Source organism: Bos indicus, chromosome 22, assembly GCF_029378745.1.
Source record: "Bos indicus isolate NIAB-ARS_2022 breed Sahiwal x Tharparkar chromosome 22, NIAB-ARS_B.indTharparkar_mat_pri_1.0, whole genome shotgun sequence".
Taxonomy (NCBI): Eukaryota; Metazoa; Chordata; class Mammalia; order Artiodactyla; family Bovidae; genus Bos; species Bos indicus.
In genome coordinates, this window is record NC_091781.1 from 46310072 (window position 1) to 46335459 (window position 25388).

A 25388-nucleotide genomic window follows, 5' to 3' on the forward strand; every position below is an offset into this window, starting at 1 on the left:
AGGTAAGTGATCATACCATCCATGATGGCATGGCCCAGGGGTAGGTATTCAAGAAGTCAAGTCCTGGTCTCATGAACTAGAGGAGGAAGAAAAGGAAGGCCAGTGAAAGAGGGCAGGAACCAGCATCTGTTTGTGAATGTTTGCATTTCTTCCTACAAACACTGCTGAAGGGAAGGGCATGTGTGTGCCCGGCTTGGGCAGAGCCTCATGGAAATTCCAGTCCTCTCCCTCCGGGAGCAGGGAGTTGGGAGATAGTTTGGAGTAAGAAGTCAGTGTGTGCCAATCAAGTGTCCCAAGGTCCAGGCGCTGTGCTGTGCCTATACCATTATCTCCTCTAATGCCCAAGAAGACTGTTCACACCTTACAGATGGGGAGACACTCAGAGCATGAAATGCTTTTTCCCAGTCCACTGAACAGGCACTCACAGAAGTTCGAAGCAAGTCCAAGCCTGCCACACTCCAGCGCCTCCTTGAGGGTTCTGGAAAAAGCCTGGAGACAAACCAGGGAAGGGATGATGGGGACTATACAGGTCAGTACCAGGGTGAAAGGGAACCAAAGGGACAGGAAAGTGTTTCAGAGAGTCTTAGTTGGGAGGTATAAACTTCTTGTCATTTGCTTTGCAGGAAACCATCCACCAGCACCAATAGTCATACATTTGAGTTTCATCCCATTTAACATACTAGACCTGACTCTAGAACGGAGTGTGGGAGATTGGTTTTGGAATTCTCTCACAGGAGGTTCTGAAGGATGGCAATCCTTACTTGCTGACTGCAACACATTGAGTAGTGGTGAGATACTATAGCTAAAACGCTCAGTGCAGAACATGCCTCTCAATAAGTAATCAGCTCATTCACTCCATTCGTTCATTTATTCATTCAACAAGTGCAACATCTGTGTGGAACATAAGCCTAAAGAGAGGGCACAGTGAGCTAAAGGACATCCTTCTTTCACTAACACCACCTCTGAGATGATAGGGATTAGAGAGACCCCACCTACGTGTACACATGTACACATCTTCACAGACCTGTTTGTGCTATGCACACACACACATAGTCAGAACTGTGAAGAAACTGCCAAAAGAACCTGAACTCAACCACCACCCAAATGGTGAATTTTAATACAGAGATAGTTACTCTGTGACATAAAAATATAATTTCCAAACCAGAAGAGAAAAACAATGAATACTTTTGAATGACAACTGTGGGGTTACTTCAGTAGCATTATCTTCTGTGTATCTGGCCAAACACTCTTGTCATGCTTGCACTGATGACACAGGGTTGGGGACATTCATTTGGCCTGCAGGGGACTGCAGATACCAAAAGGCCACGTGATGTCCTTCTTGTGAATGAAGCAGTGTGTGTAGTGTATGTCTGATCTTTTCATCATGACTCTTATGGCCACAGGACCATCGCATACAGTTAGTGCTGGAAACAGATGTAAAAGCAGGAGTCTAGCCTACTCCCAATGTTCAGCTCTGAATTCCAAGGAGAAAACAAACAATTTAGGAGTCCATATTTGTTTCTGATAGCCTGGAGTCACTTTCCCTCTTTCTCTCTCCATCCCTCTCCCTCCCTCTCTCTCACACACACACACAAGCAAAGGGAAAAGAAACAAAAAAGAAAGAAATTTTAAACATAGGCTTTAAAAAGGTTCATAAGCCTTCTTGCACATCAAATTTCTCCTAGAAAACATCTTAATGATTTCCGTGTAAACGAATCAGAAACATATGGATTAAATTTCCCTTAAAATATACACATGTAATTAAGGGGGAAAGTGCTTGGCAAAATGCATTTTGCATTTTATCAAATCCAACATCTGAAAAATAGGTTGAGACATCTGACAAACGCAAACCCAGGAATCCTGCTCATCCCTATGGCAGCCCTGGACTCATGTCCACTGGGCGAGACCTTCCCCTTCCCTGGGCTTTTCAGAAGAACCTGCTGGATTGTAACAGACTAGCTGGTTTCTCAAGCTCTGCAGTGACAGTTATAAGTCTCCCTTTTCCTGGACCTGTGTTCATTTTCAGGGGCCAGGCCCCCCATACAGGGGAGCTTACAGTCCATGATGCCCTCACTGGGCAATCGCTTAGGATGTCTAGACAAGGAAAGCCCCGTCCTGCCATTCATACCTCACCCCACCTCTGCCAGCCAACGACTCTCTCCCAGGCTCTCCATCACCAGTGGAGGAAAGGGAATCGAGACTGAGAGCTATTTCCAGCATCTTTTCTTCATCTGTGCAAGAACTAAGTGAGAAGTTTTTCTAAATTGCTCCCTTCATTCATTTGCTCACCTGGAAATAAGTATTTATTGAGAACCTACTAGGTGAAAGGTACCATGCTGGGGCTGGAAAGTCACCAGAGAATACTGAGAAGGTCTCTGCCCTGGTGGAGCTGATGGTCTTGCTGGAGGCTCATTCTCTGGGGCCTCAGACCCGAGGGCTTGCATCTTCACCATCCATTCTGGGCTGCACACCATTCCTCTCCCTTAGGTCTTCTCCAAACCAGGCCCTAAACTCCTCCTCCTCGCCTTTATTCCCTCTCCCTCAGTGTCTGAGCCTAGTATTCTCCACAGACCTCTTCCCAGAAAAGCTCTCAACCATAGTTTACCTGTCCCAGTTTCCACAAGCTTCTGATGACTTTCACCGCCTCTCACCACCTAGCCAGCCCTTTCAGACCCCATAGCCTAATGTTTCTGACTATTCCCCACAACAAACCCAAAAGACACCACACTTTCTCACTGTTAGTGTCCAGTCCCCCAACTCGCTGCCCCCCTTGCCCCTGCCAACACCTGCTCACTGTTTACTTCTTATGCTGGACACGCTTCCCTCCCAACCATGCCCTGCCTGCCTAATTCCTTCCTCTCTACCTCTTCTCAGGGAGGCCCTTCTTGAAGCTGCAGGCCCAGGCCCAGCCCCTGCTACAAGTCACTGAGTATCATATCCTGCCTTGAATTTACCTGATCATGACTTGTTCAGCATCCATTTCTCCCCTTTGCTCAAGGAGCAGGGCCCAAGTTTGTCAAGATATGTTGTGGACATATCTCTAGAGCTCAGCACAGTCAACATTTGATCAATGAATGAAATAAGAAAAGAATGAAGGAGTAGATGAGCAAATACTTACAGGCAATATTCTGCCTCTCCTCCCTGCTATGTCCCACTTTCTGACCCAAGAAGATGACCAGAACCTTTGTATTTCTCGCATCAAGGATATGCAGGGCTGATATGCAAATACTAGGTGAGTCAGCACCTCTCCCCAGCTCATGTGGGGACCTTAGCTCACTGGAACATGATACTGGGTATTATGGAGAGAAGAGGAAGCCTGGCCAGGGAAGGGTCTGGGTTCTCATTACAGGGAGCAGGGCCCAGGAAGAATCCGAGCTTCAGAAGGAAGGCTGGTGATGGGTCCAGGATTGGAGCCTCTCAGCCTGGGCAAAAGTTCCCAGATCCCAAGGTGACTCAGAAGTAACTGAGTCCCAGAAACCTGTGAGAATAAGTTCCCATCCTCTTAGAGCTCATACTCAGAGAGGAAGCCAAGTAAGGTGAACTCCTCATCAGAAAATCCAGGTCCACCTTGGCATGGATCTTCCTATCTATGGGGCTTGGCCTCCCTGACCTTTAGTTTCTTCATCTGAAAAAGGGAGATGAGAAAATCATCTAACCTCCCTCATTGGGATGCAGAGGGAAGAAAATGAGGCCAAGGTGGTAAAATGATACCAAAGTTTAAAGGAGATCAGCCCTGGGTGTTCTTTGGAAGGAATGATGCTAAAGCTGAAGCTCCAGTACTTTGGCCACCTCATGCGAAGAGCTGACTCATTGGAAAAAGACTCTGATGCTGGGAGGGATTGGGGGCAGGAGGAGAAGGGGACGACAGAGGATGAGATGGCTGGATGGCATCACCGACTCAATGGACGTGAGTCTGAGTGAACTCCGGGAGATGGTGATGGACAGGGAGGCCTGGCGTGCTGCGATTCATGGGGTCACAGAGTCGGATACGACTGAGCGACTGAACTGAACTGAACTGAACTTCTAAAATTTGATTTTTCCTATATTAAACCTAAAATTGCTGGGAAAAAAATGTTACCATCTTTGCCTCTTTTCTGCTTGAGTGTAAAACACTGACATGCTAGAGGATTCTTTCCCTCCCCTCTCACCCCCAGCCACATTATACAATCTTTGGTGTATGATGTTATCTATGGGCGCATTTCTAAGCCATGACCTCTTTCTTCCACTTTTATCATGTCTTTCCTCTGTCTTGATAGCATAATGATTACACCACAGTATGGGGAGGAGGGGGCCAGAAAGCAAAATGGAATAAGAAAATGCAAGAATAAAATGAAAGTGTAAGTCGCTCAGTTGTGGCCGACTCTTTGCAATCCCACGGACTGTAGCCCTCAGGCTCCTCTGTCCATGGACTTCTCCAGGCAAGAATACTGGAGTGGGTAGCCATTCCCTTCTCAAGGGGATCTTCTTGACCCAGGGATCGAACCCATGTCTACTGCATTGCAGACAGATTCTTTACTATCTGAGTCATCAGAGAAATCCAATAAAAAAGGAGAAAACCCTTTAAAAAACACAGAATCATGGTAACTGCCCAATCATGTTCTTTAGCAAACACATGAAAAGATACAAGCAGACATTTACAATCAAAATTTGGCCTATTTCCAGTTTTTGGATCTCAATCACTTTAAAATAAAAATATTTGGAAGCCAAAGTATTGCCTTTTTCTTGGAGTACAAAATGAATCAGGGCAAAGGCTAACAAAGTTTTGCCAAGAGAACACACTGGTCATAGCAAACACCCCATTCCAACAACACAAGATATGACTCTACACTGGACATCACCAGATAGTCAATACTGAAATTAGATTGATTATATTCTTTGCAGCCAAGATGGAGAAGCACTATACAATCAGCAAAAACAAAACTGGGAGCTGAGTGTGGCTCAGATCATGAACTCCTTATAGCTAAATTCAGGCTTAAATTGAAGAAATCAGGGAAAATCCTGATTTTAGACCATTCAGGTCTAAATCAAATCCTAAATCAAATCTCTTATGATCGTACAGTAGAAGTGAGAAATGGATTCCATGGATTAGATTTGACAGACAGAGTGCCTGAAGAACCATGGACGGAGGTTTGTGACATGGCATGGGAGGCAGAGATCAAGACCATCCCCAAGAAAAAGAAATGCAGAAAGGCAGAATGGCTGTCTGAGGAGGCCTCACAAATACCTGAGAAAAGAGGAGAAATTAAAGGCAAAGGAGAAAAGCAAAGATCTGAATCTGAGTTCCAAAGAATAGCAAGGAGAGATAAGAAAGCCTTCCTCAGTGATCAATGCAAAGAAATAGAGGAAAACAACAGAATGTGAAAGACTAGAGATCTCTTCAAGAAAATTAGAGCTACCAGGGCATATTTCACACAGAGATGGGCACAGTAAAGGACAGAAACACTATGGACCTAACAGAAGCCGATGTTAAGAAAAGGTGACAAGACACAGAAGAACTATACAAAAAAGATCTTAATGACCACATAACCACGATGGTGTAATCACTTACCTAGAGTCACACATACTGGAGTCTGAAGTCAAGTGGGCCTTAGGAAGCATCACTATGAAAAAATCCTAATGAAGGTGATGGAATTTCAGTTGAGCTATTTCAAATCCTAAAGATGCTGCTGCTAAAGTGCTACACTCAGTATATCAGGAAATTTGGAAAACTCAGCAGTGGCCATAGGACTGGAAAAAGTCAGTTTTCATTCCAATGCCAAAGAATGTTCAAACTACTGCACAATTGCACTCAACTCTCACGCTAGCAAAGTAATGCTGAAAATTCTCCAAGCGAGGATTCAACAGTACATGAACCGCGAACTTCCAGATGTTCAAGTTGGATTTAGAAAAGGCAGAGGAACCAGAGATCAAATTGCCAACGTCTGTTGGATCATAGAAAAAGCAAGAGAATTCCAGGAGAACATCTACTTCTGATTTATTAACTATGCCAAAGCCTTTGACTGTGTGGATCACAACAAACTGTGGCAAATGCTTCAAGAGATGGGAATGCCAGACCACCTTACCTGCCGCCTGAGAAATCTGTATGCAGGTCAAGAAGCAACAGTTAGAGCCAAACATGGAACAATGGACTGGTTCCAAATTGGGAAAGGAGTATGTCAAGGTTGTATACTGTCACCCTGCTTATTCAACTTATATACAGAGTACAATATGAGAAATCCAGGGCTGGATGAACCACAAGCCAGAATCAAGATTGCTGGGAGAAATATCAATAACCTCAGGTAGGCAGATGACACCATCCTTATGGCAGAAAGTGAAGAACTAAAGAGCCTCTTGATGAAAGTGAAAGAGGAGAGTGAAAAAGTTGGCTTAAAGCTCAATATTCAAAAAACAAAGACCATGGCATCTGGTCCCATCACTTCATGGGAAATAGATGGGAAAAAAATGGAAAGAGTGAGAGACTTTATTTTCTTGGGCTCCAAAATCACTGCAGATGGTGACTGCAGCCATAGAATTAAAAGATGCTTGCTCCTTAGAAGAAAAGTTATGACCAACCTAGAGAGTATATTAAGAAGCAGAGACATTACTTTACCAAACAAGGTCTGTCTAATCAAAGCTATGGTTTTTCCAGTAGTCATGTATGGATGTGAGAGTTGTACCATAAAGAAAGCTGAGCACCGAAGAATTGATGCTTTTAAATTGTGGTGTTGGAGAAGACTCTTGAGAGTCCCTTGGATGACAAGGAGATCAAACCGGTCAATGCTAAAGAAAATCAATCCTGAATATTCATTGGAAGGACTGATGCTGAAGCTGAAGCTCCAATGCTTTGGCCACCTGATAGGAAAAACTGACTCACTGGAAAAGACCCTGATGCTGGGAAAGATTGAAGGCAGGAGGAGACGGGGATGACAGATGATGAGATGGTTGATGGCATCGCTGACTCAATGGATATGAGTTTGAGCAAGCTCCTGGAGTTGGTGATGGACAGGAAAGCCTGGTGTGCTGTAGTCCATGGGGCTGAAAACAGTTGGACACAACTGAGTGACTGAACTGAACTGAACTTTGACCTATTTCTAGTTTTTGGATTTCAACCACTATTTCAACCAATATTAAAATAAAAATATTAGGGTGGGATGATTTGGGAGAATGGCATTGAAACATGTATAATATCATATATGAAATGAATCGCCAGTCCAGGTTCAATGCAGGATACAGGATGCTTGGGGCTGGTGCACTGGGATGACCCAGAGGGATGGTACAGGGAGGGAGGTGGGAGGGGGGTTCAGGATGGGGAACACGTGTACACCCGTGGCAGATTCAGGTTGATGTATGGCAAAACCAATGCAATATTGTAAAGTAATTAGCATCCAATTAAAATAAATAAATTTATATTTAAAAAATAAATAAATAAAATAAAAATATTTGGGAGCTAGAGTATTGCCTTTTCCCTTTATAGACAACCTTGAGAAAAATGGCTCACAGACCTTCAGCCTAGACACTGGGGTGGCGTGTAGTCCAGAAAGGACAGTTAATGAAAATGCTGGGTTCTGATCCTGCCTCTACCAGCTGGGGAACATGTAACCTTTTGTTACTCCCTCTTAGTTCAAATCCTTCCTTTGTTAATCATCACTGCTTACAAGAATCAAACAAGCTAATGTAGTGATAATCACAGTAGAAAGCACTGGCCTTCATCAGATACAGACTCTCTTCCTGTGCTATTTGACTGTGACACCATGACATGGGTCTTATTTCCCCTCCAGCAGGTGACAAGAGACAAGGTCAGTGAGCTAGCCACTGCACCCCAACCTACACAAGCATTATTCTTACCTCATACATGATATTCTATCAGCTCAGTACTGTTATGCCTAAGGATGCTGAGGACTGGAGGAAAAAAAGAAACTTGCCTAAGCTCAGGTACTGGGTGGCCTTCTAAATGTTAAATCATCACCACAACCCCCTAAGAAGGTCACTGAGATTATCACCACTGGTTTCTGAATGTGGAAAATGAGACACAGCCATTTTATGCAGTCACAGACACATGGGGTCAGCCATGGTGGCAGGTGGTCCTCACCAGGCTGCCTCTGGGTGTGGCTCTGGCCCCTGGCTGTCCTCTCACACAACCACTGTCTAAAACTGTATTCTGTAGCCTTCTGGGAGAGTCTGGGAGACACCCAATGTCCTTTCAAATAGTATCTTTTCCATGTAAGTTAGCCAGGGTATGTCTCTGCTGCTGGCAGATGCCATGAGAACATGGCAGCCTCGGGGGCATTCCCTCCCTCGCCCATTGAGGAAACTCCACCATGTAGAGAGCACAGTGCTCAGGGCAAGGGAGGGCACCAGGCAGGCCAAATCAGTAAGGCCCCTGCCCTCAGAGAAGTCCACATGCGGAAGGAAAACAACGTGTGGAACTTACTTCTGGAACAAAGGACCAAAGTCACCTACAAAAGAGTGAAGGAATTAAAGAGTTTGTACTGAGCTGATTCTGAAGAACAAGCATTTGGAAAAGCAATAAAGGAGGAGGCGGGGATAATAGAAATGGAGTGAATTATAAGATATAATGGAGGAAAGAGAAAGGCACACTCAATGAATGAATGGGGTTCTCAAGTGGGTAGACAGAGGTGAGAGGTGGGGATGTGTCAGGAAGCATTTAACAGGAGGCTCTTGTGTGCTGTTTGGATCTGTCAGGAATTCTCTGTTCCTTATTAATTCCTGAATATTCAGGAATTAAGAGGAGAGGCAAGCCTCTCCAGGGGGCTGAGGAATCCAGGCATTTCCTTCATTGGTGTTTCTATATGGTGATAAGTACCCTCTTCCTTCTTGTGAACCATATGGTATAAGTGATTGTTTACAACTCTCTCTCTCTTTAATATGGATTGCCTATGTTTTGTAAGTCTGGAATTTTAATCTTTATCTTTGCTGAGAATAACTACCTTGTAAGACAGTATATATGCCCACATCATGTTCATTAAAATACCTTTGCTCCATCAGAGCTCTGGTCCCCTTGTCTTTCTTTCTCTCTCTCTCTCTCTCTCTCTCTCTCTCTCTTTCAGGCTGATCCCCTGGAGTGCAGAGGCTCTCTGAGTTCACTTTCCTGCCCAGGCTTCTAAGACCCTCTAGAGAAGGTGCTCTGCGTCTTCACCCCATCGAGAGGGCGCCTGAGGCCTCCGTGAACAGAGCAAGTCCCATGTCAGGGGCTTTATTGGCTTTCTGTGTAAACCAAGGAATATCAGCCTCTTTCTCTCTCCTTTACTTTCTTATTGGTCCACTCCAGACCATCAGGGTCTGGTCCATCAAAGGACCTCAACAGGGATGAAGGGGTAGTTTACCAGCAGAGCATATTTCTTTCAAATACACATATACAAACACACATACCCAGATACACACACACGTATATATTATGTAATAGGTACGTATGTGTACACGTACCTACATATGTGCTTGTGTAAATTTTATACCACTTCAGCCCAGAAATTACTTACAAGAGTTCAGCTTTATCTGAATCACTGTCAAATTATCCTCAGTTCTCACAGAAGCATCCTTCACCCTGCTTTACTCATAGAGGATATGGAGTTCTTCAGGGCTTTGAAAGGCAAGGGCAGCTAGTCTCCAAAGATGTCTTGACAGGTATAGCCAGACTAGTAGGCTGGAGATGCCAGAGGAGCCATTCAGCAAACATCGGCTGAAGAAGTTTCAGGAAGAAGCTGTTGCACATTTCTAAATACTTCAGGAATATGGCTCTTTGAATTCTCGTGGCTTGTAGGTCAGTTTACTGTCATGTCAGCAGCTTTGAACCTGCACTTTCTATCAGTGCCTTCGAGAAAGGCACCTCCAGCACAGAGGTGAACAATGGCCTGGCTGAACAGCCTGGTCGCAAAAGGCCCAGCCCCAGAGGCAAAAAGAAGGCCGACCACAGAAAAGAGGTGGATTTCACCAGCAAGTTTCATCTATGCCTAGAAGTTATGCCCAGGAACACAGCATACAGCAGTGCATACGCAAGTATTGAACCACTCTGCTCCATGCACATGGGGGTTCAGGCTGCCAGGAGAGCATGGCCCCCTGTACTGGTTTCCTTCAGTGGGGCAAGATTTCTAACCCAAGAACTTCTCAGCTAGTGACCAAGCTTTGAGCATGTGTTTTTTGTACATGTCATCAATAACTAGATCTGAGCTGGAGGGCACTCTAAACATGAAATACATCTCTGCAACATGAAAAGAAAAATGACTATTTGGGGCTGGTTTGAATTAGGTACAATGAGACAGGAATTTTCCCGAAGTCTCCTCTTCTGTTTCTTGGGCAGCTTACTCACTGCCTGGTGGAAACAAGACACAGGGAACTTTAGTCTATGACCCACAGCCTAGCTGGGGGACCACTGAATCTGAATGCTGGTGGTAGGCAGACACCATAAGGGCTGCTGAGGATGATTTTAAACAAAATTATATACCTCCATGACTCAAGAATCTGACTGTCTATTTGGATTCTGCCTAGCAAGCCCTGCGGTCTGTGTGATCAATGACAGCGCTAGTCCCTGATGTGCTGTCACCATGGAAAGGTACAGTAATACCTTTAAGGCTCAAGGTGCAATTAAATATCTATAATGGTGCTAATAGTTCAAGCAACCTTCAAGCAGCTGCCGTATTTTAAAAGATCATTCTGAGCTGTTCTACGTCTGGAATTGCTCTGCAAAATCTGAACTTTTCCTCTTCCATTGAGAATGCATTTAATGCTGACAGGATGGTTCCCTTACAGCCTCATTGTACAAAAGGTAGTTTCCTTCTCAGCTGGCAGGATGCCTCTGAAGGATTAAACTCCACCTAACAAAGCTAAGCTCAATTCTCTAAGGCTTGCATTCTTAGGAATTTGCTCTCTGAGGAAGAGTCCAAAGTGAAGATTAGGTCACAGGATATAGTTCAATCCACAGCCCACTGAAGGCTACTTGGACTGACATCATTTTCTATAAGAGATAATGAAGACAAATTTGTGGCTGCTCACAGGAGCAAATGGTCAGGCCCCCTCTTCAGAGCTCCCACTGTCTTGGGCTTTTAGTAACTGTGGCCAGCAGATGACACACAGTATCCTATGATCTCTTTACCCGTCTGGTCCCTAAGTTCACTGTGAACTTCTCAAGGAAGGGGCTGCACCTGGTTCACCACAGAGGCTCCATTAACCATCAGAATAATTAATGGGACTTCCCTGGTGTCACAGTGGATAAGAATTTGCCTGCCAGTGCAAGGGATAGGGTTAGATCCCTGGTCTGGGAGGATTCCACATGCCATGGAGAAACTAAACCCATGAACCACACCTACTGAGCCCCTGTGCCACAACTACTGAAGCCCATGCACCCTAGAGCCTATGTTCCTCAACAAGAGAAGCCACCACAATGAGAAGCCCATGCACTGCAACAAAGAGTAAGCCCTGCTCTCTGCAACTACAGAAAGCCCATGCATAGCAACAAAGACTCAGAGCAACCAAAAATAATAATAAGTAAACAAATAAATAATTTAAAAAATTAATGGATAGGTTATTGCCTCACAGAACATCAAGGATGGATAACAGGTCAACTAGGAAAGGGAGATATTAGATATCGAACCTCAAACGACAGGCATGAGAAGAATGCTTCAGAGATGCTGAGTGGGAAGTTCTTTAATCACTGACCACATTCTTTAAACAATAACCTAAAACAATTTAGAAATGTATATTCATGTTATTTCCCAATAATAATGATGACAACTAAGATGCAATAGGCACTTTCTATGAGCAACAGCTGAGCTGAGACTGCTTAGGCATCATTTCATATTCTCACAATAACCCCCCAAAGGAGGCAGTACCCTTATCCCTATTTTACAAAGAGGGAAACTGAGCCTCAGGGAGGCAAAGTTGCTTGCTGAGGATTATAGAGCCAGCAAGAGAAAGAGCAGGATCCAAGCCTTCTCTTCACACTGCATTCCTGAGATACTGAAACCAGATCCCAGTATTTCTGAAATATCAATGGGACATAACACAGTCGATTTTTACTTTAAAAATGCCATGGCTTCCTGATTTATTTTGGGGGGAAGACAGTTCTTTGCTTAGGCTCCTCCTTGGTATGACAAAGCAGAGCAAACTCCTGCTCAGTAATGGTGAAGATGAGGAGGGTGATATCCTCAGTTAACCCCTTTGGACACATCATGCGTTTCATCCCTACAACACCCCATGATGTATACACAGTTATTATCCATATCCTAGATACAAGGAAACTAAGGTCTAAAGAAAGGAAGTGGTCTCAGCCTTTCAAGGTCACAGCCAGTAAGAAGTGGAACTCAAAGTCTAACCAGCGGTCATCTGTTGCCAAAGCCCAATCCTTGGCTACTATTATCCCAATTCAAAGGGGCATATGGGAATTTGGGGAAAAGAACTCTAGAATCTATGAAAAAACTGGATTTGAGGAACACAGGCCTGGAAACATGGAGCTTCATTAGCATTCATTCTGCTTTGTACTCTAAGTGAAAGTCACTCAGTCATGTCCAATTCTTTGTGTATCCATAGACTATACAGTCCACGGAACTCTCCAGGCCAGAATACCGGAGTGGGTAGCCATTCCCTTCTCCAGGGGATCTTCCCAACCCAGGGATCGAACCCAGGTCTCCTGCATTGCGGGTGGATTCTTTACCAACTGAGTCACCAGGGATGCCTAAGAATACTGGAGTGGGTAGCCTATCCCTTCTCCAGGGGATCTTCCCGACACAGGAATGGAACCGGGGGTGTCCAGCATTGCAGGCAAACCACAACTAACTCCATGGCAATACCAGGAGCTCCAGACCCTCAAAATCATCATAAGGAAGGGAGGAAGAAGAGAAAAGGTCTGTACACTAGAAACCGCAGGTCCAATGTAGCTAACTGGTTTTGTAGCTTAAATGTTTTCTGAGAACACAGTCAATTTATATATTATCTACTGATTTACATATTACCTATGGTTGCTTTTGTGCCAAAACAGCAGAGCTGAGTAGTTGCAACAAAGGCTTTATGGCCTGCAAAGTCTAAGTAATTATTAATTATCTGGCCCTTTAAAGAAAAGTTTGCCAATCTATGGACTACAAGTTAAGAGGGCCTAATGCAACACGAACCAGAAAGCAAGCCTAGAGTCTTCAAGCAGAAGAGGCACACACTTCACCTATACTGCCAATGCTTGAAACACTGGGCTTATAACCGCATTTTTCAAAAAAGCACACTATCCCAAACCAGCCACCCCTGTCCCTCACACCCTCCCCTCATCACCCTCTTAAAAGACCAGCAGCAGTAAGTCTTACCTTTGTTGTACATGTTCGTTGGCACTTGGACGTCACTCAGACTGATGTTCACAGGCAGATTATTAAAATGGTCATTTGGGGCTAAGATGAATTCCTTCCCCAGCTCCAAAAAGTTCCCATCTTTGTCCCTTTCATTTATTAGCACGGCATTGAAATATTCATACTGAAAGAGAAAGTAAAAAAACAAAACAAAACACACAACATGTGGCTTAGAGGAGAAGGCTGTGAACTCAGACCTGAGTATGGCTGACCTGGGTGGGCCATCCCCTACACTTGTGAATCTTAACTCTAGTCACAGAATCTCTTTAAGCCTTTCACACCATCTATGGCTCTTTCTGCACTAGTGTAATATGGTAGCACTAGATAAATATTTCCCAGTGTCATTAAGTACTTTTGAAAAACAAATTTAAGAAGCTTCTCAGTATTTCCTTATATAAATATAGAGAAAACTGCACAAAAACATTTCAATTCTTTAAAGTTTGAAGACTGACTCTGCCCTTAATAACCTGAACTTTAAGTAGAAGGAGACTGGAAAACAACAAAAATTAAGTAAATATATAATATGCTAGATAGTCATATTTGCTTGGAGAAGGCAATGGCATCCCACTCCGGTACTCTTGCCTGGAAAATCCCATGGAAGGAGGAGCCTGGTAGGCTGCAGTCCATGGGGTCGCTGAGTCGGACACCACTGAGCGATTTCACTTTCACTTTTCACTTTCATGCATTGGAGAAGGAAATGGCAACCCACTCCAGTGTTCTTGCCTGGAGAATCCCAGGGACAGAGGAGCCTGGTGGGCTGCCGTCTATGGGGTCGCACAGAGTCGGACACGACTGAAGCGACTTAGCAGCAGCAGCAGCAGCATATTTGCTATTCTAAGTGCTTCTCATTTGTTAACTTATTCACTTCTAACAACTCTAAGAACTAGGTTTTAAGAGTATTTTCAATTCACAAGTGAAGAAATTGAGGTAGAGAGAATTTCTGTATGTTGTCAAAAATTACACCACTGAGAAGCAGAAAGAGAATTAAAATACAGATAGTCTATTTCCAAAAACTGGGCACTTATCTGCTGCACAGTATTGCAAGATGGTGGATGGCAGGTGTGGTCATAACTATCAGATCAGCAATTTAAAACAAATGTAATTAATATGCTAAGGGAATTACTGGAAAAAGTAGAAAACAGGTAAGAAGAGATAGATAAGTAGAGAGACAAATATTCTAACGAACTATCAGAATGAAATGCTAGAAATCAAAAATACATAACAGAAATGAAGAACACTGATGGCTCACTTCCAGCTGAGACACAGCTGAGGAAATAATTCAGTGAGCCTGAAGCTATATCAGTAGAAACTTCTCAAACTGAAAAGCAAAGAAAAAAAAAAAAGGAAAAAAATAACAGAATCTTCAAAAACCATGGAACAATTACAAAAAGTATAACAGATGTGTAATGGGAATACCAGAGGAGGAGAAAGAGAAAAAAAGAACAGAAGAACTATTTGAAGTAATATTTCTAAAATTAATGACAAACAAGAAACCCAATCCAAGAAGTCCAGGAAACATCAAGCATATGAATATTAAAAACAAACAACAACAACAACAACAAAAATACTATACCTGGACATGTCATATCCAAACTACAAAAACCAAGAAAAGAAACTACTAAAGAAAGCCAGAAAGGGGGGAAAGCCGTACCTACGGAGGAACAAAGACAAGGATTACATCAACACTTCTGTTCAGAAAAGCAAGAAGAGAGTGACATGAAATAGCGTTTGAAGAAAGACCTACCAACCTAGAATTTTGTGTCCAGCAAAATTATTCTTCAAAACTGAAAAATAAATAAAGACCTCTTCAGACAAATAAAAATTCAAGAAATTTTCTGCAAACAGACCTGCCTTGCAAAAAATGTTAAAAGCCCTTTAAAGGGAGGGAAACTATATACATCAGAAACCCTGATCTACATAAAGAAAAGACTGTTTTACAGAAGAAATAAATAAAAGAAAAATATTTAATTTTCTTATTCTTAACTGACCTCTCAGATAATAGTTTGATCAAAATAATAATGGCAACAAATTACTGGATTATACAAATTCATGGATAAGTGAAATGAATATCACAATGCTGAAGCTGAAACTCCAGTACTTTGGCCAGCTCATGTGAAGAGTTGACTCATTGGAAAAGACTCTGATGCTGGGAGGGATTGAGGGCAGGAGGAGAAGGGGACAACAGAGGATGAGATGGCTGGATGGCATCACTGACTTGATGGACGTGAGTCTGAGTGAACTCTGGGAGTTGGTGATGGACAGGGAGGCCTGGCGTGCTGTGACTCATGGGGTCGCAAAGAGTCGGACACGACTGAGCAACTGATCTGATCTGATCTGATCTGATGAAGAATAGGAGGGAGATATTGGGACTATTCTATCATAATGTCCCATACCATAATGTTCCATCCATGAAATGGTACGAGGTTATTTGACAGTGGACTTTTATTAGTTATAAATGTAAAATGCAAGCTATAAAACAACCTCTAACCCAATTTTTAAAAAGAAGTATAAATACTTAGGAAGAAAAAAAATACTAATATTATACTAAAAATATGATATGCTCAATTAAAACCAGACAAGGCATAAAAAGAGTAGAAGACAAAGAAAAGGGCAATGAATACAAAACAGTTACAAACATGGTACATATTAATCCAATCATATCAATAATCACTTTAAATGTGAATGGTCTAAACAGATTAGTTAAAAGAGACTGTCAAAGTGGATAAAAAAATAAAAGCTGTCTACAAGAAACTCACCTTAAATATAAAGGACAAGTTGATTAAAAGTCAGGGGATAGAGAAAAATTTACCATGCTAACATTAATCAAAAGAAAGCCAGAGTGACGATATTAACTTCAGACAAAGCAGACTTCAAAGCAAGGAAAATTATCAGGAAAGAAACACTGGCATTACATAATGACAAAGGGGTCGATTCTCCAAGAAGGCATAACAGTCTTTAACATGGATGCACCTAACAGAATATTAAAATATGTGAGGGGAAAATGGCAGAACTACAAGGAGAAACAGCTAATACTGAGCACTATGAAACAAGCAGTACTGAAGTTGAAGACTTCAGCACCCCCTCTATCAGTAACTGACAAATGTATCAGGCAGAATATTGTTAACAATTTGAACTGAACAGCACAACAACTGGACCTAACTAACTATAGGCTACTTCATCCAACAACAGCAGAATAAACATTTTTGTCAAGCTCACATAGAACATTCACTATGAAAGACCACATTCTGAGCCATTAAACACACTTTAACAAATTTAAAAGAACAGAAATCAGACAAAGTATGCTCTCAGATCACACTGAAATTAAACTATAAATCAACAACAGAAAGATAGCTGGGCAAATCCCCAAATATTTGGAGATTAAACAACATATTTCTAAATAACACATGGGTCAAAGAATAAGTCTCAAGAAAAATTTTAAACCAAATTAAAATCAAAATACAACTTCTCAAAATTTGCAAGATGCAGCAAAAGCAGTGTTTACAGGAAAATTTCCAATATATTTATTAGAAAAGAAAACAGATCTAAAATCAATCATCTAAGCTTCTTCTTTAAGAAAGTAGAAAATTAAATCCAAAGCAGAAGGAAAAAATATTTGTTTTAATTTTCCTAAATAGAAATCAATGAAATTGAAAATAGGAAATCAATTAAGAAAATCAATGACTCTGAGAACAAGATGGCAGAGAAGTAGGTGGATGTGGAGTAAATATCTCTCCATGGATACATCAGGAATACACCTTCAGACATAGAAGTGCATGCAGAACACCAGCTGAGAGTGGACAGGAGTACCTGACCAGCAGAAAAGAATACACAGACCCATGCAAAACTTTGTAGGACGAAGGAACTAGGGGAAAAAACAAGAGTGTTCGTAGGACTGGACCTGCCCTTGGCCGGTGGGGGAACTGAAGCAGGGTTCCGATCCCCACACTGGGGCAACTGTCTGAGTCAAAGGAGACACATTTAAGGCTGAAAATGAACAACTGATCTGCGGCAGCCTAAATGGAATGAGAATCAGACAGTCCTTGCTGCAGCCGTACACACCCCAGACAGGGACGCAGATCCCCTGGAAAGTGCAGTGCCTGGGAGCTGGAGTTTAGGAATTATGGAGCAATTCCCAGGCAAGGGCTGCTGTTGACTGTGGAGAGACGGATCGAGGGAATGTGAGGGAGGAGACTGGTGGGAAATGCCTGTGGAGGAAAGCTGGGCAGCTATGGAAGCAAGGTGATACTGCAGAATCACGCATAGCGGGTGGAGCCATCACCATAGCCTCTCTCCCACAACACACCAGCATTGAGCACTGAACAATAGAGAGGCTGGCCCATCAAATGCCTGACGCACTGAACTACAGAGTAGGACCCCAACCAAGGTGCTCCTTTAAGTGACCGATGCAAAGAACTGCAGAGTAGGATCCCAACCAGGTGGGCCCCGCTATGTGCCTGATGCACTGAACAGCAGAGAAGGATCCCAGGCAAGGAAGCCCCCTAAGTGCCTGAATAGGCAGAGATACGGAGAAAGACTGGCCAAAGAGGCCTTCTGATCGCCAACTACAAGAGGCTTGAAAAAAGACTCTGATAGGGCCATAACTCCTGCGGTGGAGGCAGTCCATGCCCTTGCACACTTGGCATCGCCAGGGTCCCCACAAGCCCAGCAGCTGCACCACCTTCACGTTCAACTCACTGGGGCAGAGCTGCCACAGGCTAAAACAGTCTTGCATGGGGTTGCTTGGGTAGTAGCCGACTCTGCGACCCTGTAGACTGTGGCCTGCCAGGCTTCTCTGTCAGGGAGGTGGGGGTTTTCTAGGCAAGAATACTGGAGCATACTGGCCAATTCTGGTTGCCATACCCTTCGAGAGCACAATATTTCCTGCTGTCCTAGCCGCCAACTCCCCTGAGTGCCTGGTGCTGCCAGAACCCCTGCGACCCAAGCAGCTGCACCACCTCCACACCTGGCTCTCACAGGGGCAAACCCAAGTCCTCCAGGGCAGCCTCAGGAGCAAACCCCAGTGGACAACTCACATGCAGAAGTGGGAATAAAACCACAATTGAAACCCAGGGGCAGACTAAGGAAGAAGACCCCAAACCCTCCCACCACTGCACAAGCTGCAGATTAAATCCACAAGATCAACTAGTCAGACTCTGTGTCTATGGAATATATAAAAGGTCATTGAGAGCTCCCACAAAAGAAAACGCACTAGTTCTGATAGCTGTGGACATTGGAGGCAAGAACACAGAGGAGTAGAACCAGATTAGAATCTGAGCTACCCCCACAGCAGGTCCAGAGATCAGCACAGTGTCAGAGGGTACCCCAGGGAAGTGAGGCAGACTCTGACTTCCAGCGAGGTACAGGACTCTGAAAGCAGTGACTTAATAATATGTGACTTAATAATGAAATAATAAGCATTTATTATTCTTATGTTTTGACTTGTTCTGTAGATTCTTTTGGAATCTTTTTTCCTTTTCCCCCCACCTCTGTTGTAGTTGTCAATTTTATTGGCACTATGAAGTCTAATTAAGCTTTTGAGCTTTTTTTTTTCTTTTTTTTTCTCTCTCTTTTTTTTTTTTTATGTCTTCTTTGGAGAAATGTCTATTTAGTTCTTTGGCCCATTTTTTGATTGGGTCATTTATTTTTCTGGAGTTGAGCTGTAGGAGTTGCTTGTATATTTTTGAGATTAGTTGTTTGTCGGTTGCTTCATTTGCTATTATTTTCTCCCATTCTGAAGGCTGTCTTTTCACCTTGCTAATAGTTTCCTTTGATGTGCAGAAGCTTTTAAGGTTAATTAGGTCCCATTTGTTTATTTTTGCTTTTATTTCCGATATTCTGGGAGGTGGGTCATAGAGGATCCTGCTGTGATGTATGTCAGAGAGTGTTTTGCCTATGTTCTCCTCCAGGAGTTTTATAGTTTCTGGTCTTACGTTGAGATCTTTAATCCATTTTGAGTTTATTTTTGTATATGGTGTTAGAAAGTGTTCTAGTTTCATTCTTTTACAAGTCGTTGACCAGATTTCCCAGCACCACTTGTTAAAGAGATTGTCTTTAATCCATTGTATATTCTTGCCTCCTTTGTCAAAGATAAGGTGTCCATATGTGCGTGGATTTATCTCTGGGCTTTCTATTTTGTTCCACTGATCTATATTTCTGTCTTTGTGCCAGTACCATACTGTCTTGATAACTGTGGCTTTGTAGTAGAGCCTGAAGTCAGGTAGGTTGATTCCTCCAGTTCCATTTTTCTTTCTCAAGATCGCGTTGGCTATTCGAGGTTTTTTGTATTTCCATACAAATTGTGAAATTATTTGTTCTAGCTCTGTGAAGAATACTGTTGGTAGCTTGATAGGGATTGCATTGAATCTATAAATTTTTAATTGTTGTTACAAACCTCTGCATCTATGTTGGGTTTTTGAAGTTCTGGGGAGTTTTCCTCTTTTTTTTTTCTTCTCTGTTTAATTTTAATTTTTAATTTCTTTTTTTGATTTTAATTTTTATAACCTATCATTATTTTTTCTACATTTATTACTTTGCTTGCTTTTCCTACTGTTCTTTTCCCTATGCAGTTAATCTTTAATATATATAAATCTTCTTTATCTACTTCTACTTAACTTTGCATATCTATTCTTTTTTCCTTCCCTCTCAACATATTTGTTAGTTTTATTTTCATTGCTTTATTCCACAATTGGCATCTTGCTTTAGTTTTGTTTTCCAGTTTGTGCTTTAGTTAGTTTTGTTAAGGTAGACATAACTTTTGGTTCCTTTAGTTTTGTTCTTAACTGATAAATATAATTTTTTGATTTCCTTTGTTCACTGGGTCATTCTACTGTACTTTACTTTTGTAGGACTGTATTGACTTTGCCGATGGGTGTGTATGTATATGTGAATATTCTATTATTTTAATTATTATTTGCCTGATTTTGTAACTGCCAAAAGTCTGGGGTTCATCTTTGGTTTCTCGTTCTTGGATATTTGTTTTAATCTCACTTAATGCCATAAAAAACCATTTGTGGAACCTTCATTCCTGACCAGAGATCAAGCCCTAAGCCTTTGCAGTGGGAGCACTGACTCAAAGACCCTAGACTACCAGAGAACTAACCCTAGGGGGTATCAAAAAGTGAGAACTCACAGAAACAAAACTACTGGAATACAAGACCCAGCATCACCCAACCACCAGTAGCACCCTATACAGGATGCCTCATCTAAACAACAAACAAAACAAAATACAAACACAATTATCAGCAGACTGGATTACCACCTCACTTAGCCTTGCCCATCAGAGGAAAAACAAACAAACAAAAACTCAGCACAAATCTCCCCCTATAGGAAGTTTACACAAACAACTGGACCAAGCTTCAGTTCAGTTCAGTTCAGTTCAGTCGCTCACTCATGTCTGACTCTTTGCGACCCCATGAATTGCAGCACGCCAGGCCTCCCTATCCATCACCAACTCCCGGAGTTCACTCAGACTCATGTCCATTGAGTCGGTGATGCCATCCAGCCATCTCATCCTCTGTCACCACCTTCTCTTCCTGCCCCCAATCTGTCCCAGCATTAGGGTCTTTTCGAATAAGTCAACTCTTTGCATGAGGTGGCCAAAGACTGGAGTTTCAGCTTCAGTATCAGTCCTTCCAATGAACACCCGGGACTGATCTCCTTTAGGATGGACTGATTGGATCTCCTTGCAGTCCAAGGGACTCTCAAGAGTCTTCTCCAACACCACACTTCAAAAACACCAATTTTTCCATGCTCAGCCTTCTTCACAGTCCAACTCTCACATCCATACATGACCATTGGAAAAATCACAGCCTGGACTAGATGGACCTTTGTTGGCAAAATAATGTCTCTGCTTTTGAATATGCTATCTAGGTTGGTCATAACTTTCCTTCCAAGGAGTAAGCGTCTTTTAATTTCATGGCTGCAATCACCATCTGCAATGATTTTGGAGCCCAAAAAAATAAAGTCTGAAATTTCTTCCACTGTTTCCCCATCTACTTCCCATGAAGTGATGGGACCAGATGCCATGATCTTAGTTTTCTGGATGTTGAGCTTTAAGCCAACTTTTTCTCTGTCCTCTTTCACTTTCATCAAGAGGCTCTTTAGGTCCTTTTCACTCTCTGCCATAAGGGTGGTAACATCTGCATATCTGAGGTTATTGATATTTCTCCCAGCAACCTTGATTCCATCTTGTGCTTCTTCCAGCCCAGCATTTCTCATGATGTACTCTGCATAGAAGTTAAATAAGCAGGGTGACAATATATAGCCTTGACGTACTCCTTTTCCTATTTGGAACCAGTCTATTGTTCCATGTCCAGTTCTAACTGTTGCTTCCTGACCTGCATATAGGTTTCTCAAGAGGCAGGTCAGGTGGTCTGGTATTCCCATCTCTTTCAGAATTTCCCACAGTTTATTGTGATCCACACAGTCAAAGGCTTTGGCATAGTCAATAAAGCAGAAATAGATGTTTTTCTGGAACTCTCTTGCTTTTTCCATGATCCAGCAGATGTTGGCAATTTGATCTCTGGTTCCTCTGCCTTTTCTAAAACCAGCTTGAACATCTGGAGGTTCACAGTTCACGTATTGCTGAAGACTGGCTTGGAGAATTTTGAGCATTAATTTACTAGTGTGTGAGATGAGTGCAATTGTGCAGTAGTTTGAGCATTCTTTGGCATTGCCTTTCTTTGGGACTAAGCTTAGGAGGGCAGAAACCAAAAGGAAGAAAGAATTCAACCTTGAAGCCTGGGAAAAGGAGACGTTAAACACAATAAGCTAAAAAAAATAATAATGAAAAGGAAGAGAAATATTACACAAATAAAGGAACAAACTAAAAAAACACAGAAGTCCAAATAAATGAAGAGGAAATAGGCAAACCACCTGAAAAAGAATTCAGAATAATGATAGTAAGATGATCAAAAACCTTGAAAAAAAATAGAGAAAATGCAAGAATCAATTAACAAAGACCTAGAAGAATTAAAGCGGAGAAGGCAATGGCACCCCACTCCAGTACTCTTGCCTGGAAAATCCCACGGGCGGAGGAACCTGGTGGGCTGCAGCCCATGGGGTCACTAAGAGTCAGACACTACTGAGCGACTTCACTTTCACTTTTCACTTTCATACATTGGAGAAGGAGATCAACTCTGGGATTTCTTTGGAAGGAATGATGCTAAAGCTGAAACTCCAGTACTTTGGCCACCTCATGCAAAGAGTTGACTCATTGGAAAAGACTCTGATGCTGGGAGGGATTGGGGGCTGGGGGAGAAGGGGATGACAGAGGATGAGATGGCTGGATGGCATCACTGACTCGATGGACATGAGTCTGAGTGAACTCTGGGAGTTGGTGATGGACAGGGAGGCCTGGCGTGTTGCGATTCATGGGGTCACAAAGAGTCAGACATGACTGAGCAACTGAACTGAACTGAACTGACATTGGAGAAGGAAATGGCAACCCACTCCAGTGTTCTTGCCTGGAGAATCCCAGGGACGGGGGAGCCTGGTGGGCTGCCATCTATGGAGTCGCACAGAGTCGGACACTACTGAAGCAACTTAGCAGCAGTAGCAGCAGAATTAAAGAATAAACACGCAGAGACAACACTATTACTGAAATTAAAAATACTCTAGAAGGAATTACTAACAAAATATCTAAAGCAGAAGAACGAATCAGTGAGCTTGAAGATATATTGGTGGAAATAACTTCTGAAGAGCAAAATAAAGAAAAAATAATGAAAAGAACTGAGGATAGTCTCAGAGACCTTTGGGACAATATCAAACTCACCAACATTTGAATTATAGGGGTCCCAGAAGAAGAACAGAAAAAGAAAGGGTATGAGAAAAATCTTGAAGAGATTATAGTTGAAAATAGTCAATCTAGTCCAAGAGGCACAAAGAGTCCCATACAGGATAAACCCAAGGAGAAACAAGCCACAACACATATTAATCAAACTAACCAAGACTAAACACAAAGAAAGAATATTAAAAGCAGCAAGAGAGAAGCAACAGGTAACATACAAGGGAAACCCCACATGCTTAACAGCTGATCTTTCAGCAGAAACTACAGGCCAGCAGGATATATTTAAACTACTGAAAGGGAAAAATTCTACAACCAAGTTTACTCTACCTGGCAAGGATCTCATTCAGAAGTGATGGAGAAATCAAAGTTTTTCATATAAACAAAAGTTAAAAGAATTCAGTACCACCAAACCATCTTTACAACAAATGTTAAAGGAGCTTATATAGTCAAGAAATACAGAGAAGAAAAATATCTACAAAATCAACTGCAAACAATTGAGAAAATGGCAATAGGAACATATATATCAATAATTACTTCAAATGTAAATGGATTAAATGCTCCAACCAAAACACACAGACTGGCTGAATGGATAGAATAACAAGACCCATATATATGCTGTCTATAAGAAACAGACTTCCGACCTAAAGACACCTTAGATGGAAAGTAAGAGGATGGAAAAATATATTTCATGCCAATGGAAAGCAAAAGAAAGCTAGAGTAGCAATACTCATATCAGACAAAATAGACCTTAAAATAAAGATTAAATGCGATAAGGTAGTACACTACATAATGATCAAGGGATCAACCCAAGAGGAAAACATAACAATTGTAAATATCTAAGCATCCAACACAGGAGCACATCAATACATGAGACAAATACTAACAGACATAAAAGGAGAAATTGACAGTAACATAATAATAGTAGGAGACTTTAACACCCCAGTCACACCAATGGACAGATCATCAAAACAGAAAACAAATAAGGAAATACAAATCTTAAATGAAACTTTAGATGAGATGGATCTCAATGATATCTTCAGGACATTTCATCCAAATGCAGAAGAATACACCTTCTTCTAAAGTGCACAAGGAATATTCTCCAGGATAGACCACAAATCTCTTGGGTCACAAGTCAAACCTCAATAAATTTAAGAAAACTGAAATCATATCAACATCTTCTCCAACCACAATGCCATGAGACTAGATATCAATTACAAGAAAAAAACTGTAAGAAACACAAACACATGGAGATTAAACAACACGTTTCTAAATAACCAACAGGTTCCTGAAGAAATCAAAAGGGAAATCAAAAAATTTCTAGAAACAAATGACAATGAAAACAGGACTACTCAAAACCTATGGGATGCAGCAAAGGCAGTCCTAAGAGGGAAGTTTATAGCCATACAATTCTACCTCAAGAAACAAGAAAAACACTGAATAGACAACTTAACTTTACACCTAAAACAATTTGGAAAAGAAGAACAAAAAAAAAACAAAAATTAGTAGAAGGAAAGAAATCATAAAGATCCAAGTAGAAATAAATGAAAAAGAAATGAAAGAAACAATAGTAAGGATTAATAAAACTAAAAGCTGGTTCTTTGAGAAGATAAACAAAATTGACAACCTTTAGCCAGACACATCAAGAAAAAAAGAGAGAGGAATCAAATCAATAAAATCAGAAATGAAAAAGAAGAGATTACAACAGACAATGCAGAAATGCAAAGGATTTTAAGAGACTATTATGAACAACTATATGGCAACAAAATGGATAACCTGGAAGAAATGGACAGATTCTTAGAAAAGTACAGTCTTTCAAGACTGAACCAGGAAGAAATATAAATTATAAACAACCCAATTACAAGCACTGAAATTGAAGCTGTGATCAAAAATCTCCCAAAAAACTAAAGCCCAGGACCAGATGGCTTCACAGGAGAATTCTGTCAAACATTTAGAGAACAGCTAATGCCTATCCTTCTAAACTTTTTCAAAAAATTGCAGAGGAAGGAACACTTCCAAACTCATTCTACAAAGCCACCATCACCCTGATACCAAAACCAGACAAAGACAACACAAAAAAAGAAAACTACAGACCAATTTCACTGATCAACATAGATGAAAAAATCCTTAACAAAATTTTAGCAAACAGAATTCAGCAACAAATCATAAAGCTCATACACCATGATCAAGTTGAGTTTATTCCAAGAATAATATACACAAATCAATCAATGTGATACACCATATTAACACACCGAAAGAGAAAAACCATATGATAATCTCAATAG

General features: G+C 41.8%; 1 protein-coding gene across 4 annotated transcripts in view; it reads right to left on the bottom strand.

The window, feature by feature from the left end:
• Positions 1-25388, bottom strand: part of CACNA2D3 (calcium voltage-gated channel auxiliary subunit alpha2delta 3) — an 898858-nt gene that overhangs the window by 484277 nt on the left and 389193 nt on the right. For all 4 annotated transcript variants that reach the window (XM_070776473.1, XM_070776472.1, XM_070776475.1 and 1 more), the window contains one exon: positions 13281-13443. In XM_070776473.1, the coding sequence (XP_070632574.1) occupies positions 13281-13443 (163 nt within the window). The remainder of the gene's footprint in view (positions 1-13280; positions 13444-25388) is intronic.